Genomic DNA, 16,674 nt, shown 5'->3' with positions numbered 1-16,674 from the left:
CACAGAAATCCGAGTAAACTTCTGGCTCCAGTACTTTATTATTCGGTCACTTATCTGTTTGCACTCACGTGTTTTGTAACAGTAGAGGTCTGGCAAAGGGACGTTTGAGTGTTAGTCTTCCATTTGTACATATAATCCCCATTCCTCCATAAACTGCATGAGATAGGCTTCATGTTCCTCCAGTGTCTTGTCTGGAGCCTGATCCTGGTAGAGTCTAGATAAGAGGCCCTCCTCCTCGAGTCCCTCAGACTCAGGATGCTTACATCTCTCTGAGTCATGTTCAAAGCTGGATAATGAAGGTATACACAGCCTGCCAGTCCGAGGGTCCCAATCGACCAGTGTGGTTGACGGTTCTGCCTCTGGCCCCTCCTCTGTGTCCACATGCCCCTGCGGCAGGTGGTCCAAGTCTCTGAGCTGAGGGGTATATGAATATGGTAGTGTTTGTGGACCCAAGTCTGCTAAAGTTGCCTGTTGCTCAGATAACTTTCCTTGTAGGGACACTTCCTCCTGCAAATTGAACTCCTGATCTCCAGGCCCCACAGAAATGTCGCTAGTTCTTACATCACATTCATATTCGATGACTGTTTTATCTGTGGGCATTGTCCTGCTGGGTGGCTCTTGCTGGCTTAAGGAAGTCCCTTGGGTGCTTTTCTCAGGGTCATACACAATGTCCACCACATGGGAAGCATATCCCAGGTGTTTCACCTCCACTTCCTCCTGATGGGGCTCCTGGTCCTTGCTGGGCTCATTCAGGTCTGATGCATCATTGCTTTTTTCCATTACACTTATATCCTTATGAGAAGTTTTAGAATCCTCCAAAATATTGAGGGTGATAAAGTTAATCACAACTTTTTCAGCAGGTACAAAGACTCTTTTGTCAAATTCATTTCCATAAATCAAAATCTATAAAGAGAGAAGAGAATGGTTTTCATCTTTTCACTTTAGAGAGACATTAAAAACAGCTGTTAGATCACTAATCATTAGAGAAATGCAAATCAAAATTACAATGAGGTATCACCTCACACCAGGCAGAATGGCCATCAACAAAAAATCTACAAACAATAAATGCTGGAGAAGGTGTGGAGAAAAGGGAACCCTATGCACTGTTGGTGAGAATGTAAATTGATACAACCACTATGGAGACCAGTATGGAGGTTCCTTAAAAACTAACAATAGAATTACCATATGACCCAGCAATCCCAATACTGGGCATATACCCAGAGAAAACCATGATTCAAAAAGAGTCATGTACCATAATGTTCATTGCAGCTCTATTTACAATAGCCAGGACATGGAAGCAACCTAAATGCCTGTCGACAGATGAATGGATAAAGAAGATGTGGCACATATATACAATGGAATATCACTCAGCCATAAAAAGAAACGAAACTGAGTTATTTGTAGTGAGGTGGATGGACCTAGAGTCTGTCATACAGAGTGAAGTAAGTCAGAAAGAGAAAAACAAATACCGTATGCTAACACACATATATGGAATCTAAAAAAAAAATGTTTCTGAAGAACCTAGGGGCAGGACAGGAATAAAGACGCAGATGTAGAGAATGGACTTGAGGACATGGGGAGGGGGAAGGGTAACCTGGGACGCAGTGAGAGAGTGGCATGAACATATATACACTACCAAATGTAAAATCGATAGCGAGTGGGAAGCAGCCACATAGCACAGGGAGATCAGCTCGGTGCTTTGTGACAACCTAGAGGGGTGGGATGGGGAGGCTGGGTGGGAGACGCAAGAGGGAGGGGATATGGGGATATATGTATATGTATAGCTGATTCGCTTTGTTATAAAGCAGAAACCGACACACCATTGTAGGGCAATTGAGCTCCAATAAAGATATTATAAAAACAAACAAATAAAACCAGCTGTTAGTTAGAATTTATACCGTCCCCAGATAGTTGTAAAGGCCTATTCTTACCAACTCATGGAAGTGAAAGTTATGTTTGGAATACGTGGGAAAACTCCCTCACCTTGAGGCAAGAGACCCAAGATGCACGACATGCATATGGCAGTGAAGAGTGGTTCCCTGGGCGGTCCTGATCCAGTCCAAGGATCGGGTGTGACCGCCTCTTCCTCTAACTGGCTGAGGGAATTCAGGGGGCTTATTTAATTTCTTGAGCCTCCTTTTTTTAATTCTGTAAAATCAGAATTTCTGCTGTGTCAGGAGTGGTGAAGACTGAGAGTTTTTGAAATTGCTTTATTAATTACAGTGTACTATGTGTTTATCAATAAGCCATCCTCTGGGCTACCAGCTCTTTTTTGCATATACGCTGGACAGGAAATGTGGAAGGGCATGAAAACTAGGTGTAAAAAGAGAAACAAGCACATGAATAGAGATGGTTTTACTTACTTCCCCCATAAACCAAACTAATCACGCTATAATAGGGCCCCAAATGGAAATTCACCTGCCAATTTATAGCAGAGAGAGAAACTCTAAATCATGTCAGGAAAACTTGTTTAAGATTAAAGTTTTGCTGGCAATACATGGAAGGTGCCTGTTTAGATTGCCAGTGATGAGTTATGTTACAATCCTCATTATCCGCCCTATGATGTGATTTCATTTAACTACAAAATAGGAACTTCAGCATCGTTCTTTTACAAAAACGTGGGTTTCAGAAAGTCACAGGCTGTCAGTTCTCCTGTGCTTTTTCCTCCTAGGAAAGGTCTCCCTACGTCATTGAAAAGCTAACTCTGAAACCTAAATGAAGGCAGAATAATAGAAACATTTAAAAACAGAACTAACAGGAATGCATGTATGTATCGTGTACACGTGAACACGTATTTTGATAATTCCCAAAGAAATAGTTTTTGATTGTTAAAATATGCTCAGCCTTGGGAAACCTCCAGTACATGGTCCAGAAGCATAAGGTTTGTTCCTTCTTTTACTTTCTTGCTTCTCCTTGCTGTGAATGATTAAGCCCTGGCCGCTTTCCCCCTAAACATGTTTCCATTCCGTGTCTGTTTCCAGCCCTATATCCCCCTCTCCTCTTTTAGACTCTCATCTTCTCTCTCCTGGACAACTCCCACAGTCTCCTAGCTGGGTTTGTTTGTTTGTTTGTTTGTTTCTAGTCTTCCTCCCCCTAAAGTTGTCTTTAACACTATCCAGTTGTATCTAAAACTCAATCTTGACCATAATGATCCCAGCTCAAAACCCTACAGAGTTTTGCAAACACAATGAAGTCCAAGGTCCTTAGAATAGCTCCCCAATTCTCCCATTATCTGGCCTTACCCCCTCACCCTCCAGTCTCTTCTTTCATAGCTTCTCATCAGGAACCTCATGGTTTTGCAATATTATATGTTTTCCCAAACATCCTCCTACCTTTGCCCCTGCTGTTTCTTCCGCTTGAGGTAGGTGCCCTCTTACTGAACTTTCACGACCAAGCCCAGGCATGAAACTTCTGATCCTCCACGTAGGGTGCCAGCACCCTTCCTGTACCGCAAGAGTCCCTAGAACCCACTTGCATCTTAGTCTTCACATATCCTTTAAAACTTCTAGTCCCCAACTAGACTTAAGCCTTCGGAGGGGCATGGGTCATGACAATTTATCTGTGTACCTCAAGACCTAGTCTGATCTGTTCCATAAATATAAAATCTTTGTCAAAAGGTAAGGAATCTTTCTCTTTGGTTATGGTACTGAGTTAGTCTAGTACAGAAAGTGTTTTTAATTCAACAACTCTTTTAACTTGAAACTCACTCTGCCCATAAAAGGAACGGTATCTGTTCTAGGACCTCCTTTTCTATCTTCCTGGGTGTGTTATAAAGCCTCCTACCACTCTAGGCACTCACCAGATTTGCTGGGTGTTTCTCTTTGCCGACGTAGGTATATCTGTACATGGAGTAGCACATCACAGAAAAAATAAACACAGTAACAGATATGGGCAAAACATAGCAGAAGATGACTTTAACCTTCAGTGTTGATGTTTGATCTGTAAAAAGAAAAGTAGGGTGGGGTAGACAGCTGTGATTTGGTGTGGTGGGAAAACACTGGTAACGTCAAGAAGCTTTGGAGAGATAAGTTACTTTAAGGAATTCAGTTTTCTCATTTATACATTGAGAAGCTTGAGCTAAATGTTAGAAGGGATCTCAGAATTCTTACTCTCTCTGACAATAGATGGGCTTAAGGAATCATCTGGACTTGTCTCCAACCTTTACAGCAAGGATGCCTTAACAACCCAGGTCAGCAGATATTCCAGCATTTTATACCTGGCTATGCGATTCATGCCGGTTCTTCTATTTGCAGAAAAGTGTGCCTGATACTCAAGTAACTCACAGCGCTTCAAACCAAACAACAAAACCTTCTTGTGAAGATCCCATTAAGCTGCCCCACGTTTCCATGCCCCTCATTTGACTCAATCTTTTCCACATATTCAGGACCTTGCCACGAATGTATGGCGTCATCTTCTGTGTGACAAACAGAATCATCCTTACACAGCTGGCCAGGCTTTCTGGTAGGTCTGGAGCTTGGGGATGTGTGAAGAGGCAGCTGAGCTGGTGTGTGCTGAGAATGGCAGTAACTCCCTCCCTGGTCCTGCTGTGCCGTAGGTTCATGATGAGTTTAAAAGTCCATAGAGAAATGAAAAGATCTGGTGAGTAGTTTTAAGAAAAGTAGCCCTGGATCACCATGGATCAGACTATATGCTTGATAGATAGGACTCATTGTGACTAATTTATATTTGTTAAGCTCCTGTGGAATACTTGTAAATTGTGAAGGTTAAATTTATGTGTCCATCTGGCGAGGCCACAGTACCCAGTTATTTGGTCCAACATTATTCTAGATGTTTCTGTGAAAGCATTTTTTAGATGAGATTAGCATTTACATTAGTAGACATGAGTAAAGCAGATTGCCCTCTATAACGAGGGTGAGCCTCATCCAATCAGTTGAAGGCTTTGACAGAAAAAAGACTGATCATGTCCCAGAAGAGTGGATTCTTCCAGCTGATCACCTTCAGATAAGAACTGCACCATAAATTCTTCCTTAGGTCTCCAGCCTTGCAGACTTTTAACTTACCAACCTCCAAAATCATGTGAGCCAAGTCCTTAAAATAAGTCTCTATCTCCATCTTGATGTGTGTGTGTGTGTGTGTGTGGGTACATTTATACATAAAGATTATGTATATTGTGTTCTATGGAGAACCCTGACTACTACAGCATTTAGCACAAATGACAGAAGTTCTAGGGCATTCCTTACATACTAATACAATCAGCAGGCGTGTCGTGGGAGTATTCTAACCCATTGCAGACGTTGGGTACTCTTGATGCCTAGTCCTGGGAGAGAGCAGCTAAGTTACTGTCTGGTCAACTGTCTAGTTAAAGAGTGGAAACAGAAGTATCATGGACTTCTGGTCAACAATAGCCAGTGGGAAAAGCCCAGGTATGGGGGTCCAGCTGCAGGCTCTTCCATCCCGAAGAGCACATCTGTCAACAGGTTCCACATAGAAAGATGCCAATAATGCAGATGTTGCAGATGGCTGAGCATCACCTGCCCCTACTTCAGGCTACAACTCAGTCCAGTCCTTTTTTTTTTTTTAATTTTTATTGGAGTATAGTTGATTTACAATGTTGTGTTAGTTTCAGCTGTACACCAAAGTGATCAGTTATACTTATACATATATCCACTCTTTTTTAGATTCTTTTCACATATAGGTCATTATAGAGTACTGAGTAGAGTTCCCTGTGCTATACAGTAGGTCCTTATTAGTTATCTCTTTTACATATAGTAGTGTGTATATGTCAATCCCAATCAATCCAGTCCTCTTAATACAATCCCTGGCCTCTGGACCAAACTCATCCTGACAAACAGAGCCATGACAACAATGACTGAAGGCACTTAGTATATACCAGCACATGTTTGCAACAACCAACTAATAAACTGTATCTGTATTTTAGGAATTGGGGGATTGTGGAGAGCAGAAATATTTCAAAGAATAGTCCCCAAAGAGGTAATAGTGAGTTTTTGAAAAAGTAGACCCTCATAATTGTGTCTTGGAAAGGTATCTGGGGTGCTCTAACAGCTGGGATATCAAGAAAGGTCAGACCATGAAATGGTACCTTGTTATTACCGTTCCAGGACTAGTGAGAAGGTCAGCTCCTTCTGCTTACTGGGAAGTATTTCATTTAATCTGTACTTTAGTTGCTTTAGCTCTGCCAATGGCTTAAATGATTTCCACTGGGAATTCATTCCTACCATTTGCCCACTGATCAAGCTGTTAGTAAACAGAGCACTTTTCCAAATACAAAAATGATTTCCTCAATCTGCTTTGCTTTGCCTTTTGCTTGCCTTGCATTTTAATTTTATTGATATTTGACATATGGTAGAGAACCCTTCATTTTAAAGGGAAAGGTATGATAATGATGGAGATTCAAAAATAAAGCTTTTCACTTCTGATATGTATTCACAAAATTCCCTTTTTAATCCTTAGGACAGTTTCATCTCGAAATGTGGGAGGCTTGAGGGGAGAGGAAAACAGGGGTTCTGTCAGCATTCCTGTCCCATAGCTGGTGACGGAACCAAGTCTTGGGGAAAATGATTGTGACGTTTGGAAGGCCAGCACATTTGGAAGAGAGAAACAAGAATGGATGAAGAGCCATTCAATGAAGGTAAACTTTAGGATTTATTTTCAATTTTTAGGTTTTGAGTTCAGGGTCTTACCACCCTCAGGGGAGAACAATTAAACAAACGCCAAGCTCCTATAACTCTAGTCTCCTAACAGGAACGAGAATCTTCAACCACACTTCCTTGGCAGCCAAGTTCAGAAAACACGAGAAGACAAATAAAAGGAAAGAGAGAGAAGCAACTATAAGAGTGAGGGAATAGTAACTGATTTGCTGATCCCAGGCCCTTGCACAGCCTTGCACAGTGAGTGATATCTGAACACAACCTGCAGCACCTATAATTTGTATTCCCGAGGGGGAGCAAAAGACTCTGTCGTAAAGTGTTTTTAGGATACTGCTTTGTTCCTAGGAATAAACTCATGTGATGTTCTTAAAGACCACAGAACTTCTACTGATCAGAGTGATTATAGTGTGAAAGAAGAAAAGCCATGTGTGTAAAAATTCCTATAATTTTTCTTTCCCAAGGTAGAGTCTTGTTGGACTGGTGCTAAGAGTGCCCTAGGAGGTGAAAACACTCCCTACTGTGAGCCAAGTTCAATGGTAGAGTCCCGGGCTGCTCAGTGCATTTCTGGTGGTGGTTGTTTCTGCCTGCACTTCAGCCTGTTTCTGGTAGACACGGATTTTCAAAACCTTGTCTACACCACCATCCTTCCTTCTAGTTTTAGCAGATTTCCTACCTCAGACCAGCTGAGATTCTCAAAGCTTACCTTTCAAAGTACTGACACACTGCTTCTCAGACGGCTGAACAAGGCGAGGAGGGCCTGGGACGAAGGGCTCCACGAGGACGCAGTACAGAGTGTCCGGCTGCAGCCAGCCGAATACCAGCGTTCGGTTCGTCACACACTGGGACCACTAGGATAGGGGATTGCGAAGAGCAGTTAGAGCCAGAGCTTTCCAGCACCACCCCAGACAAGTAACTTTAGAAGGAAACAGAAGACTGAGGTACCAGTAAGTCCTTTACTATCACTAAGAGCTTATTTTTTTAGCAACAACTTTAAAATATCCTTTTCCTTCAGCTTGGCAGTCCCAGTTAGGGACTGGGCAAATTGTGGGAACAATTCTAAATAATGACATAAGGAGGGATTTCTTCTTCCACTTTGTCCTGGGTTCTTGCTGATATGTTTTTCTTTCTTGGAGAGTGACTGACAGATGTTAAGCAAGTAAAAACTCTCCATCAAAGTGAGGTGGACAATTGCTCTACCCACCCACAGCAACATCATAGCAGAGACTTTCTGTAAAGGAAATCTGAAGGCAGTTTTGAAAATGTCTACACATCAGCTTCAACTGTATCTTGTATGGCGACACTTTTGAATGTCACACCTTCCCAGATTCACATGCCGAGAATTTAAGCATCAGGGCTGTGTGTTCCAGCATTAGCTGCAAAAAGTGACACAAATGATAGGTCCCCATTCCATTTCAGGCTTACCGTTCTATTTGATTTAGTATTATGTATGGACACATTATACTTCAGATTAGAGTATATTTGTTCCAGGGAAATAGAGCTTTCTTCTGGGTTTTTCTTCCACTTCTTTGGAGCCGTCAGAACAATAGATATGGATTTCTCATCAGTAGTCAAAGCAACCTCTGGTGGGCCAATTTGTGCTTAAAGGGGAGGGGAGAGGGAATGATCATGTTCAGATGTAGAAATCACCTCAGATGAAACAATATAATCCTACTGGGATCAAAGCTCTAACGCCCACCCTCTTATCTGAGATGCCTCAGAATGCTCTAGGTGGGCCCAAGTGATACCGAATCTTGAAACAATCATGTCACACACTGACAGAACGTTAAAGCAGCAAATTTACTTAGTCACATGTAGTTCCTAGTCACATGGCTAAACAGTACTAGATGACGGTAAATATAATTAAAAGTGTTTGCATGGGCTTCCCTGGTGGCACAGTGGTTGAGAGTCCGCCTGCCGAGGCTGGGGACATGGGTTCGTGTCCCGGTCTGGAAGTTCCCACATGCCGCAGAGCGACTGGGCCCGTGAGCCATGGCCGCTGAGCCTGAAACTCACAACGGGAGAGACTGTGCTCCACAACGGGAGAGGCCACAGCAGTGAGAGGCTCATGTACCGCAAAAAAAAAAAAAAAAAAAAAAAAAAAAAAAGGGTGTGCAACACTCCTGGGACCTGAAACGTTGGTGATAAATAACATTAAGAGGATTTGATGTGTTTGTAAAAATCAGAAATGGAGAAATGAAGCGCTGCTAAAGACCTCTGGGGAAGTAAACTTTGGAGAATGATCTAGAACAGAGATTAGCAAACTTTTACCATAAAGGTACTGACGTAAGTATTTTAGGCTTTGCAGGCCATGTGATCTCTGTCGCAACTATTATTTATATAAATGTAAAAACCATTCTTAGCTCTTGTCTTGTACAAAAACAGAAAGGGGAGGGGGTGCTGCATTTAGTCCGAGGCCATAGTTTGCTGACTTCTGATCCAGAAAGGCAGCAAGGGAAAGGCTCCAGCTCCAGAACTCAGGGAGCGCTTGTAAATTTCATCACGGCAGCTCTGAGTGGGTCCTCTATGGCTGAATCAGTCACAGATCAGGGATGGAAAATTTTCAAAGGAAATACCAGGAAGATGTTGCCTTAATTCTGAGTTACATCTAGAAATTATGTAATAACTCTACCAAGTTTGTAACAAGAAGAGACTTAGTTTGGTGATCAGAACAATCTTCAATCAACCTGCGGGCATATGTCAAACAGTTTATAAACCCACAACATGAAAATAAATCTGTCAGTTGTTCCTCAAATTATATAATCTCAACTAAACAATAAAACAAAATCAAAATTTGATAATATTGGCATCTAGGGCTTCCCTGGTGGCGCAGTGGTTGAGAGTCTGCCTGCCGATGAAGGGGACACGGATTTGTGCCCCGGTCCGGGAAGATCCCACATGCCGCGGAGCGGCTGGGCCCGTGAGCCATGGCCACTGAGCCTGCGCGTCCGGAGCCTGTGCTCTGCACAGGAGAGGCCACAACAGTGAGAGGCCCACATACCGCAAAAAAAGAAAAAAAAAATTATTGGCATCTAGCGTCAATTCTGGATCCAGGAGCAATCTTAGAGACACTTGGCCAAAACTTTCATTCTAAAGATGAGACTCTGAGATGCAGCAAGGTGAAGTACCTTGGGCTGCTCACTTCACCTGATCGACAGAGTGCAGAGCGCTGGCCTCGACAAGGCTATCTATGAGGCAGAGACCGTTACATTAGGGGGTCAGATGAACTAGATATTGATACATGTTTAACAAACAACTGTGTTACTTACTTTCTAAAAGAGGATAGAATCGTCCAGTTTCTGCCCATTTAGAACAATTCGTTCCCCAGATGGCCTTAGCTTTGGCATAATATTGACGTTCGTAGTCAGAAGTTTCAGCAGAGAGATCACAGTAGGTCCTACTGATATTTCTGCATTCGGATTTATTCAGCCATTTCTTTTGCCCATATCTGCTGAGAAGGAAACTGTGAATTAACAGTGAGGTGCTCTCTATGCTTTACAGTAGGAAAAAAAAAAAACAGTCATTATATAAAACTGAATGGAACTTAAGACCTTCTCTTCAGAACAACAAAAGGGCTTGTCATTGAGATAAAAAAGAATTTACTTTTGCTGCTGGCAAATTTTTTCATTAGCTGTCAGGAACATGAGTCAGAGTTTCTATAATCACCTTTCTTTTCTGTGAATTATAATGTGGACAGTACATTTTGAAAGCATGTATTTTATTATTAGGCTTGGCCCACAGTAAACATTTTACAGATTGTGGGATCAATTCTTCTATGTAAATTTTTAGCCCACATGCATACCAAGGTCAGTTTGATGCGTCTTTTTTTTTGGATGGATTGTTTTAAGAAAAATTAGTCATTTTTTCCTTGGAAATTCTTCTTGACATTCTCATAAAATTTAAAAATATACTTGCCCTCAAGGGTTCTGGGGAAAATTCACTAGGTTGGAGTGCATTCCGAAATCAGCATTTTCAATGATCATAGTGATGATGATGATATTAACTAGGTTGTTCACATCTGTTTTTCCTCTCCTTTATTAAAGACATAGCACCCATAGAAAACAGGAGGTGGGAAATATTTTAGCATTTCTCAGGTGGAAGAGACTGAGGTATTGAGAGTTTAAGTGACATGGGAAGAGCCAAGTGAAAGAGACAGCGTTGCGTGAGAGGCTACTGAAAGGATTAAAGCAGGTGTGTCGGGCTTTCAGACAGCTAACTCTGGTGGTAGCGTAGAGAATGTAATGGGTCAAGGGTGGCTGACTGGGGAGCAGTTGAGAGGATGCTAGAGTGGTCCAGGTGGAAGAGGTAGGTGGCTTGCACAAGGATGGTGGCAGTGGAATGAATGACAGGACAAAAGGAAAAAATATTAGGAGACAAGACTTGGTGATTGAGTGCATGAGAGAGATGAGGGAAAAGAAGGTGTTAAGGATGATGTCTCTTTCTGCCCGGGCTAGTTGGGTGGAATGGTGGTAACATTTACCAAGATCAGGAATGCGGAAGAAGAGTGGGTTTGGGAAATGGGGAGAGGAGGGGGGAGGGAAAGATAATGAGTTTAGTTTTTGACATGTTGAGCTTAAGATACGTAAAAGGTATCCAAATGCGGATGCTCAGAAGGCGCTGGAGCTCAGGAGAAAGGGGTGAGTGGGAGGTAGGGATTTTGAAATCTACGGCATAAAGCTGCTCATGGAAGGCACAGGCATGAATGAAATTACCCATGGAGACAAAGCAAAGCCTAGGATAAAATTTCAGGAGCAGCAAGATTTAAAGGTGAGATACAGGGACTGCCCTGGTGGCGCAGTGGTTGAGAGTCTGCCTGCCAATGCAGGGGACATGGGTTCAATCCCTGGTCCGGGAAGATCCCACATGCCGCGGAGCAATTAAGCCCGTGCGTCACAACTACCGAGCCTGCGCTCTAGAGCCCACAAGCCACAACTACTGTGTCCGTGTACCACAACTACTGAAGCCCACGTGCCTAGAGCCCATGCTCCACAACAAGAGAAGCCCGCGCACCACAACGAACAGTAGCCCCCGCTCACCACAACTAGAGAAGAGCCCGCGTGCAGCAACGAAGACCCAACGCAGCCAAAAATAATAAATAAATAAAATAAATAAATTTATTAAAAAAATAAAGGTGAGATACAAAGTACACTTAGAAATAGCAGCTAAAGAGGGAGAAGGAAAAACAGACATCACAAAAGTCAAGGGAAGACTGGGTGTTGAGAAGGAGGAAATGTCAACTTTATCAAGTGTTGCCAAAGCTTAAGGGTATCTTCTCTTTTCAAAATATGGCAGCAGAGTCCTGAAAGTAAATGTCTCCTGTTTCATAAGTACCATAGCTACCAGAAAACATTAGAAATATAGTTAGATCTTGTTGACCAATTTCTCCATTCAAGTAATCACCATGCTGAGGGGCTTTCAAACTTTTTATTGACTGTGAGCCATAGAAAGAAACACATTTCACAGTGTGACCCAGTTCACACATATATCCAACATACTAAAACAAAGGTCTTGGAAGATAATACCTAAACTTTACAACATGCCAGGCACTTAGTTATTTTCCATTCTAATCCACTCCACGCCATTCTAATCCTTCCCGTTAAAAAAAAGATGCTAGGGCTTCCCTGGTGGTGCAGTGGTTGGGAGTCCACCTGCCGATGCAGGGGACACGGGTTCGTGCCCCGGTCTGGGAAGATCCCACATGCCACGGAGCGGCTGGGCCCGTGAGCCATGGCCGCTGAGCCCGAGCGTCCGGAGCCTGTGCTCCGCAACGGGAGAGGCCACGGCAGTGAGAGACCCGTGTACCGCAAAAAAAAAAAAAGATGCTAGTTATGTCCCTCAAAATTGACTTCATGGCCCACCAACAGGTCTTGACTTGTGGTTTGAAAAATATTGCCATCCCCTATTTGACCTTTTCTCCTCAAATTTCCTGACTTTGCCAAGGGCAAGGCGGCTTCCCATGACAGATGTCAATGAAGGAGAAACGCTCTTTACTGAATTCTGGACAAAATGGTTTGTAAGTCTGACAAGCTGATAGACATGAATCATTCAATAAATACTATAGTAATGATGTTCATGCATGTCAAAAAGTCATGCGGGGCCCTCAGTGGTCTCTGATTTCTGGTAACGGCAGGAAATATTTATCAAGTGCCTATTATGCGCTTGGACTGCTGCTTAGGATTTGAAAGCTTTATCTCATTTAATTATCATAATAACCTTAGGAGGTAGGTACCGTTATTTTCATCCCATTTTACAGATGAGGAAATTGAGGCTCAGTGATATTAAGGGAGCTGCTCAAGGCAGTCTGACTAGTATAACAGGCATATCTGGGATTTGAACCACTTTTCCCTGATGCTAAAGCTTGTGCTTTTAATGCTACACTCTATTTTCAGCATTAAATTCTTTGGGTAGATATAATTTAAACTTTTGTTAAAATTTCATTTTTTGCTTAGAAACAAACTTCACTCAAAAGTAAAAAAGTATAATATGTAACCTGCCCAAGGCCACCCATTTAGGTTCACAGTCTGGCTATGACCCCAGGACTGTTTGTCTTTGGAACTGAGCCTGGAGCCCTGTCAGTGACACAAACTGCCCTGTATTCCTGCCCACTGTCCACATTCACAGGCATGTAAGAACACCATGGCAAGTTTCTTTTCAAATATTCTTTTTTGAAATTTATGTAATCTAAATTATCTACTCTCACAGAGCAGTTATTACTCTCTCTCTCTTTTTAAATCCTTTTCTGAATCACATAAACACATAAAGAATAGAACAAGCTCCTTGCTCCACCTAATGAAAAAGGAGACAAGGACACACTCATGAGCCATTTCTCCTGGCAGAGTGATGCCTCTTCCCTAAAGTACTGGTTCCTGAGAAATTCTTCGGCAATGAGAATGAAGTTCTAGATAAATGAGGTCATTGTGAGTAGCAGCCAAAGTCTTTCACTGCCTTTAATGGTCAGAATTTTCTTTTCTTTTCTTTTTTTTTAACATCTTTATTGGAGCATAATTGCTTTACAATGGTGTGTTAGTTTCTGCAGTATAACAAAGTGAATCAGCTATACATATACATATATCCCCATATCGCCTCAGAATTTTCTTTTCAAAGACAAAAATGATGTTATTCTTTTTTGTAAATATGGTACAGTTTTTAAACTCAGGCAATCAGAAAAGTATAACCGAGAGAGAAATAAATTACCCTGAAGCCCATTACCCTGAAACATTTGGTACACATGATTCTGCACATCTCATTATGCTTATATGTACCCAGAGGAATGATTCAATAGCTGAATATATAGACAAAAGCTAGGTTATGCCATACTTATGATTTTAATAAAAGTAGTAAATTTAACTTGATTCAAACTTTGAAGAAAAAGAAATTAAAATGAAATGAATCACTGCAGTTCAAATGTTTCATCACCACATGAGATATTAGTTCTTAAAAAGATCTTTTAAATTAAGAAAACTGTGTATGAAAGATATTGAGAGTTTACTTATTAAAATGATGACATATTTTCATTTTGGATCACATATAATGGCTTCATGCTACGGAAGTCAGTACATATACAGTTTTTCCCCACCTTCTGATTTGTTATCTTATTGATAAGGTTCAAACATTTACAAGAAAGTTCTGTAACCATATTTCCCAACACTAGTCTTAGTTCTACATTTAGATAGTTTCAATACCTGCTCCCTTTTTGCCAAAATCTTGTCATTTCTAAGTTCATTTAGGCTCATCTTTATCCCTCTGTCAGTTGGATATCATCTTTAGTTAGTGTTCCCTCCCCACCACAGCCTGCAAGAAGGTCTCAGGGGAGTGACAGCCCAAGTTCAACCTGCTTGAAAATACAGAAAATATATTTGCTGAACTTGGTAAGAGTCTTAGGTCACACTTATTTTTCCCTCAGAAGATACATCACTGTCATGAACTGAGTGTTGCCAGATAGAAATCATTGCTTTTGCTGTGACGGTCATAAATCATTTCATTTTCTTCAAAGTTAAATAACTTTACCAAGATATGTCTTCCTATTATCTTTATTAAATTTTCCTAGACAGAGCATGCATTTACGATATGCAATTCCAGGTAGTCATTATTACCTGTTCAATTATTACTACCTGTTAGCTATAATAGGTTTTTCATCTCTACATAACATTTTTATTTTCCATCTCCTTCCTAAGTTCTGCCACCGTGCTTTTTAAAAAAGTTCTTCTTCTTGTCTTAGAACCTCTTCTTTGACTGTTATCCCTTCTTTGAGGTTTACCATTAGAGAACATGTTGTTTATGGATTCAAACTCTGAACCATTATTTGTCTGAATTTTTCTTTAATTTCCATGAGAAAGCTTTCAGGAATGTTTGACTTGTGTTCGTTTTGTCTTTCTCCCTTTCAGTAATTAGGGATAGGTGTGCTGGATTCTTTGGGACAATTACTCTTTGAATGGAGCCAGCTCTTTATTAAATATTAGGTGAGTGGGTATAGGAGTGAGGATCTAACACACACCCACTTACCATTTTGCATTCCTTCTTGATTGCAGTGAGCGTTGAGCGAGAGGTGAAAAGTGAAAATGTCCATTCACTATTATCTTTAATAAAAACTGTGAGTTGTACAGAAGTCTGCACTCAGTTTCACTTAAAAATATCCTATAATTCTAATAAGTATAGATGTTTCAGAGGTGATGGATTTCCTTGTTTGCTCAGCCACAGAATAACGTTTTGACAGACTTCTTTTCTCCATTTAAATAACTTCTTCTTGCCTAAGTACTCAATACTCTGTTTCCATGAAGAAACTGTTGTCTAATTTAATCTAACAAAACACAATGAGACAATTTTACATGAAATATCTAAAACCTTTCTTTTTCCTCACTCATTTAATACAATAGATGGTTTATCTTTGCACAATTAATAGGAGTCTGAGTCTTGTGCTTATAAATTAGCCAAAACGAAAAGAACCAACTTACATGAAATACTGCACAGAATAAGTAACTTCCACTCCTTGTAGGCCCTGTGGTGGGTTCCACTGTAGGGTATTCTTCATGTTTATAGATAAGAAGGTTATATTTGTAGGTTTAGGCAGACCACCAGAGACACAGGAAACTGAAAAGGAGTAGAGAGGAATTGAGGTCTTAATAGAGAGAAAGGAAGACCTAACATGTGGTAGCTGGTCTCCAGATATGGCCCCCAATGAGCCACACCTTCCAGTACTCACGCTCTGTGTATCTCCTTCCAAACTGAACATGGGCTGACCTCATGGCCCACTTTAACCAACAAAATTGATACTGGGACTGAGCCTTAACAAGGCCTACGAGCTTCCACTTTTGTCCTTTTGAAAGCCCTGAGCTGCCATGTAAAAAGTGGGCTACTATGCTGGAGAAACCATGTCAAGAGGCCATGTGAAGAGGGAGAGGTTCGGCTGTCCCAGTGTCCCAGCTGAGCCTAGTCTTCCAACCAAGGGGCCAGAATGAAGCCACTGTGGACATTCCAGCCCCATGTGCCATAGACTGAAGCTTCATGAGAGGCTCTGAAAGAGACCAGCTGAAGAACCATCCAGCTGAGCCCTAGATAAATCCTCAGAATTATGAGAAATTATAAAATGATTCTTTTAAACCACTAAATGTTGGGGCAGTTTGTTATGCACCAGAAGATAACTGAAACAATCCCTTTATTAGATATAGAAATAAAATTTAGGATAGATGTCACTGAAAGGCCAGAGACTGGAGACTGGAGCTGGGGTTAGCTTTACTAAAGTATATAATAAAGAAATAGTTATAATAAGAACTAATGAAAGAAGACAATTTATTTAATTAAACACTGATATGCAGGCTTCCCTGGTGGCGCAGCGGTTGGGAGTCTGCTTGCCGATGCAGGGGACACGGGTTCGTGCCCCAGTCTGGGAAGATCCCACATGCCACGGAGAGGCTAGGCCCGTGAGCCATGGCCGCTGAGCCTGCACATCTGAAGCCTGTGCTCCGCAACGGGAGAGGCCACAACAGTGAGAGGCTCGCATACTGCAAAAAAGAAAAACAAACAAAACAAAAAAACACTGATATGTTCACCT

The 16,674-nt window shown here is 41.6% G+C and overlaps 1 protein-coding gene across 7 annotated transcripts in view; it reads right to left on the bottom strand.

Annotated features, from left to right (window-relative positions):
• IL20RA (interleukin 20 receptor subunit alpha) overlaps nucleotides 1-16,674 on the bottom strand; it is a 55,081-nt gene that overhangs the window by 20,196 nt on the left and 18,211 nt on the right. For 3 of the 7 annotated variants that reach the window (XR_010933666.1, XR_010933665.1, XM_067701958.1), the window contains exons 2-7: nucleotides 15,578-15,713; nucleotides 9,896-10,089; nucleotides 8,052-8,227; nucleotides 7,333-7,477; nucleotides 3,800-3,939; nucleotides 69-903 (exon numbers count right to left, since the gene is read on the bottom strand). Coding sequence is in view for 5 of the 7 variants with exons in the window: in XM_067701958.1 (XP_067558059.1) it covers nucleotides 112-903; nucleotides 3,800-3,939; nucleotides 7,333-7,477; nucleotides 8,052-8,227; nucleotides 9,896-10,089; nucleotides 15,578-15,713 (1,583 nt within the window). In the remaining 2 variants the exon portion in view is untranslated. Of the gene's footprint in view, nucleotides 1-8; nucleotides 904-3,799; nucleotides 3,940-7,332; nucleotides 7,478-8,051; nucleotides 8,228-9,895; nucleotides 10,090-14,308; nucleotides 14,458-15,577; nucleotides 15,714-16,674 lie in introns of those variants that run through there. The other 4 variants (XM_067701962.1, XM_067701957.1, XM_067701959.1 and 1 more) reach the window with 4 other exon arrangements.

The sequence above is a fragment of the Pseudorca crassidens genome, chromosome 13, assembly GCF_039906515.1.
Source record: "Pseudorca crassidens isolate mPseCra1 chromosome 13, mPseCra1.hap1, whole genome shotgun sequence".
NCBI lineage: Eukaryota > Metazoa > Chordata > Mammalia > Artiodactyla > Delphinidae > Pseudorca > Pseudorca crassidens.
Note: the sequence above shows the minus strand (reverse complement) of the source record. Positions and strands in the feature narration are given on the sequence as shown.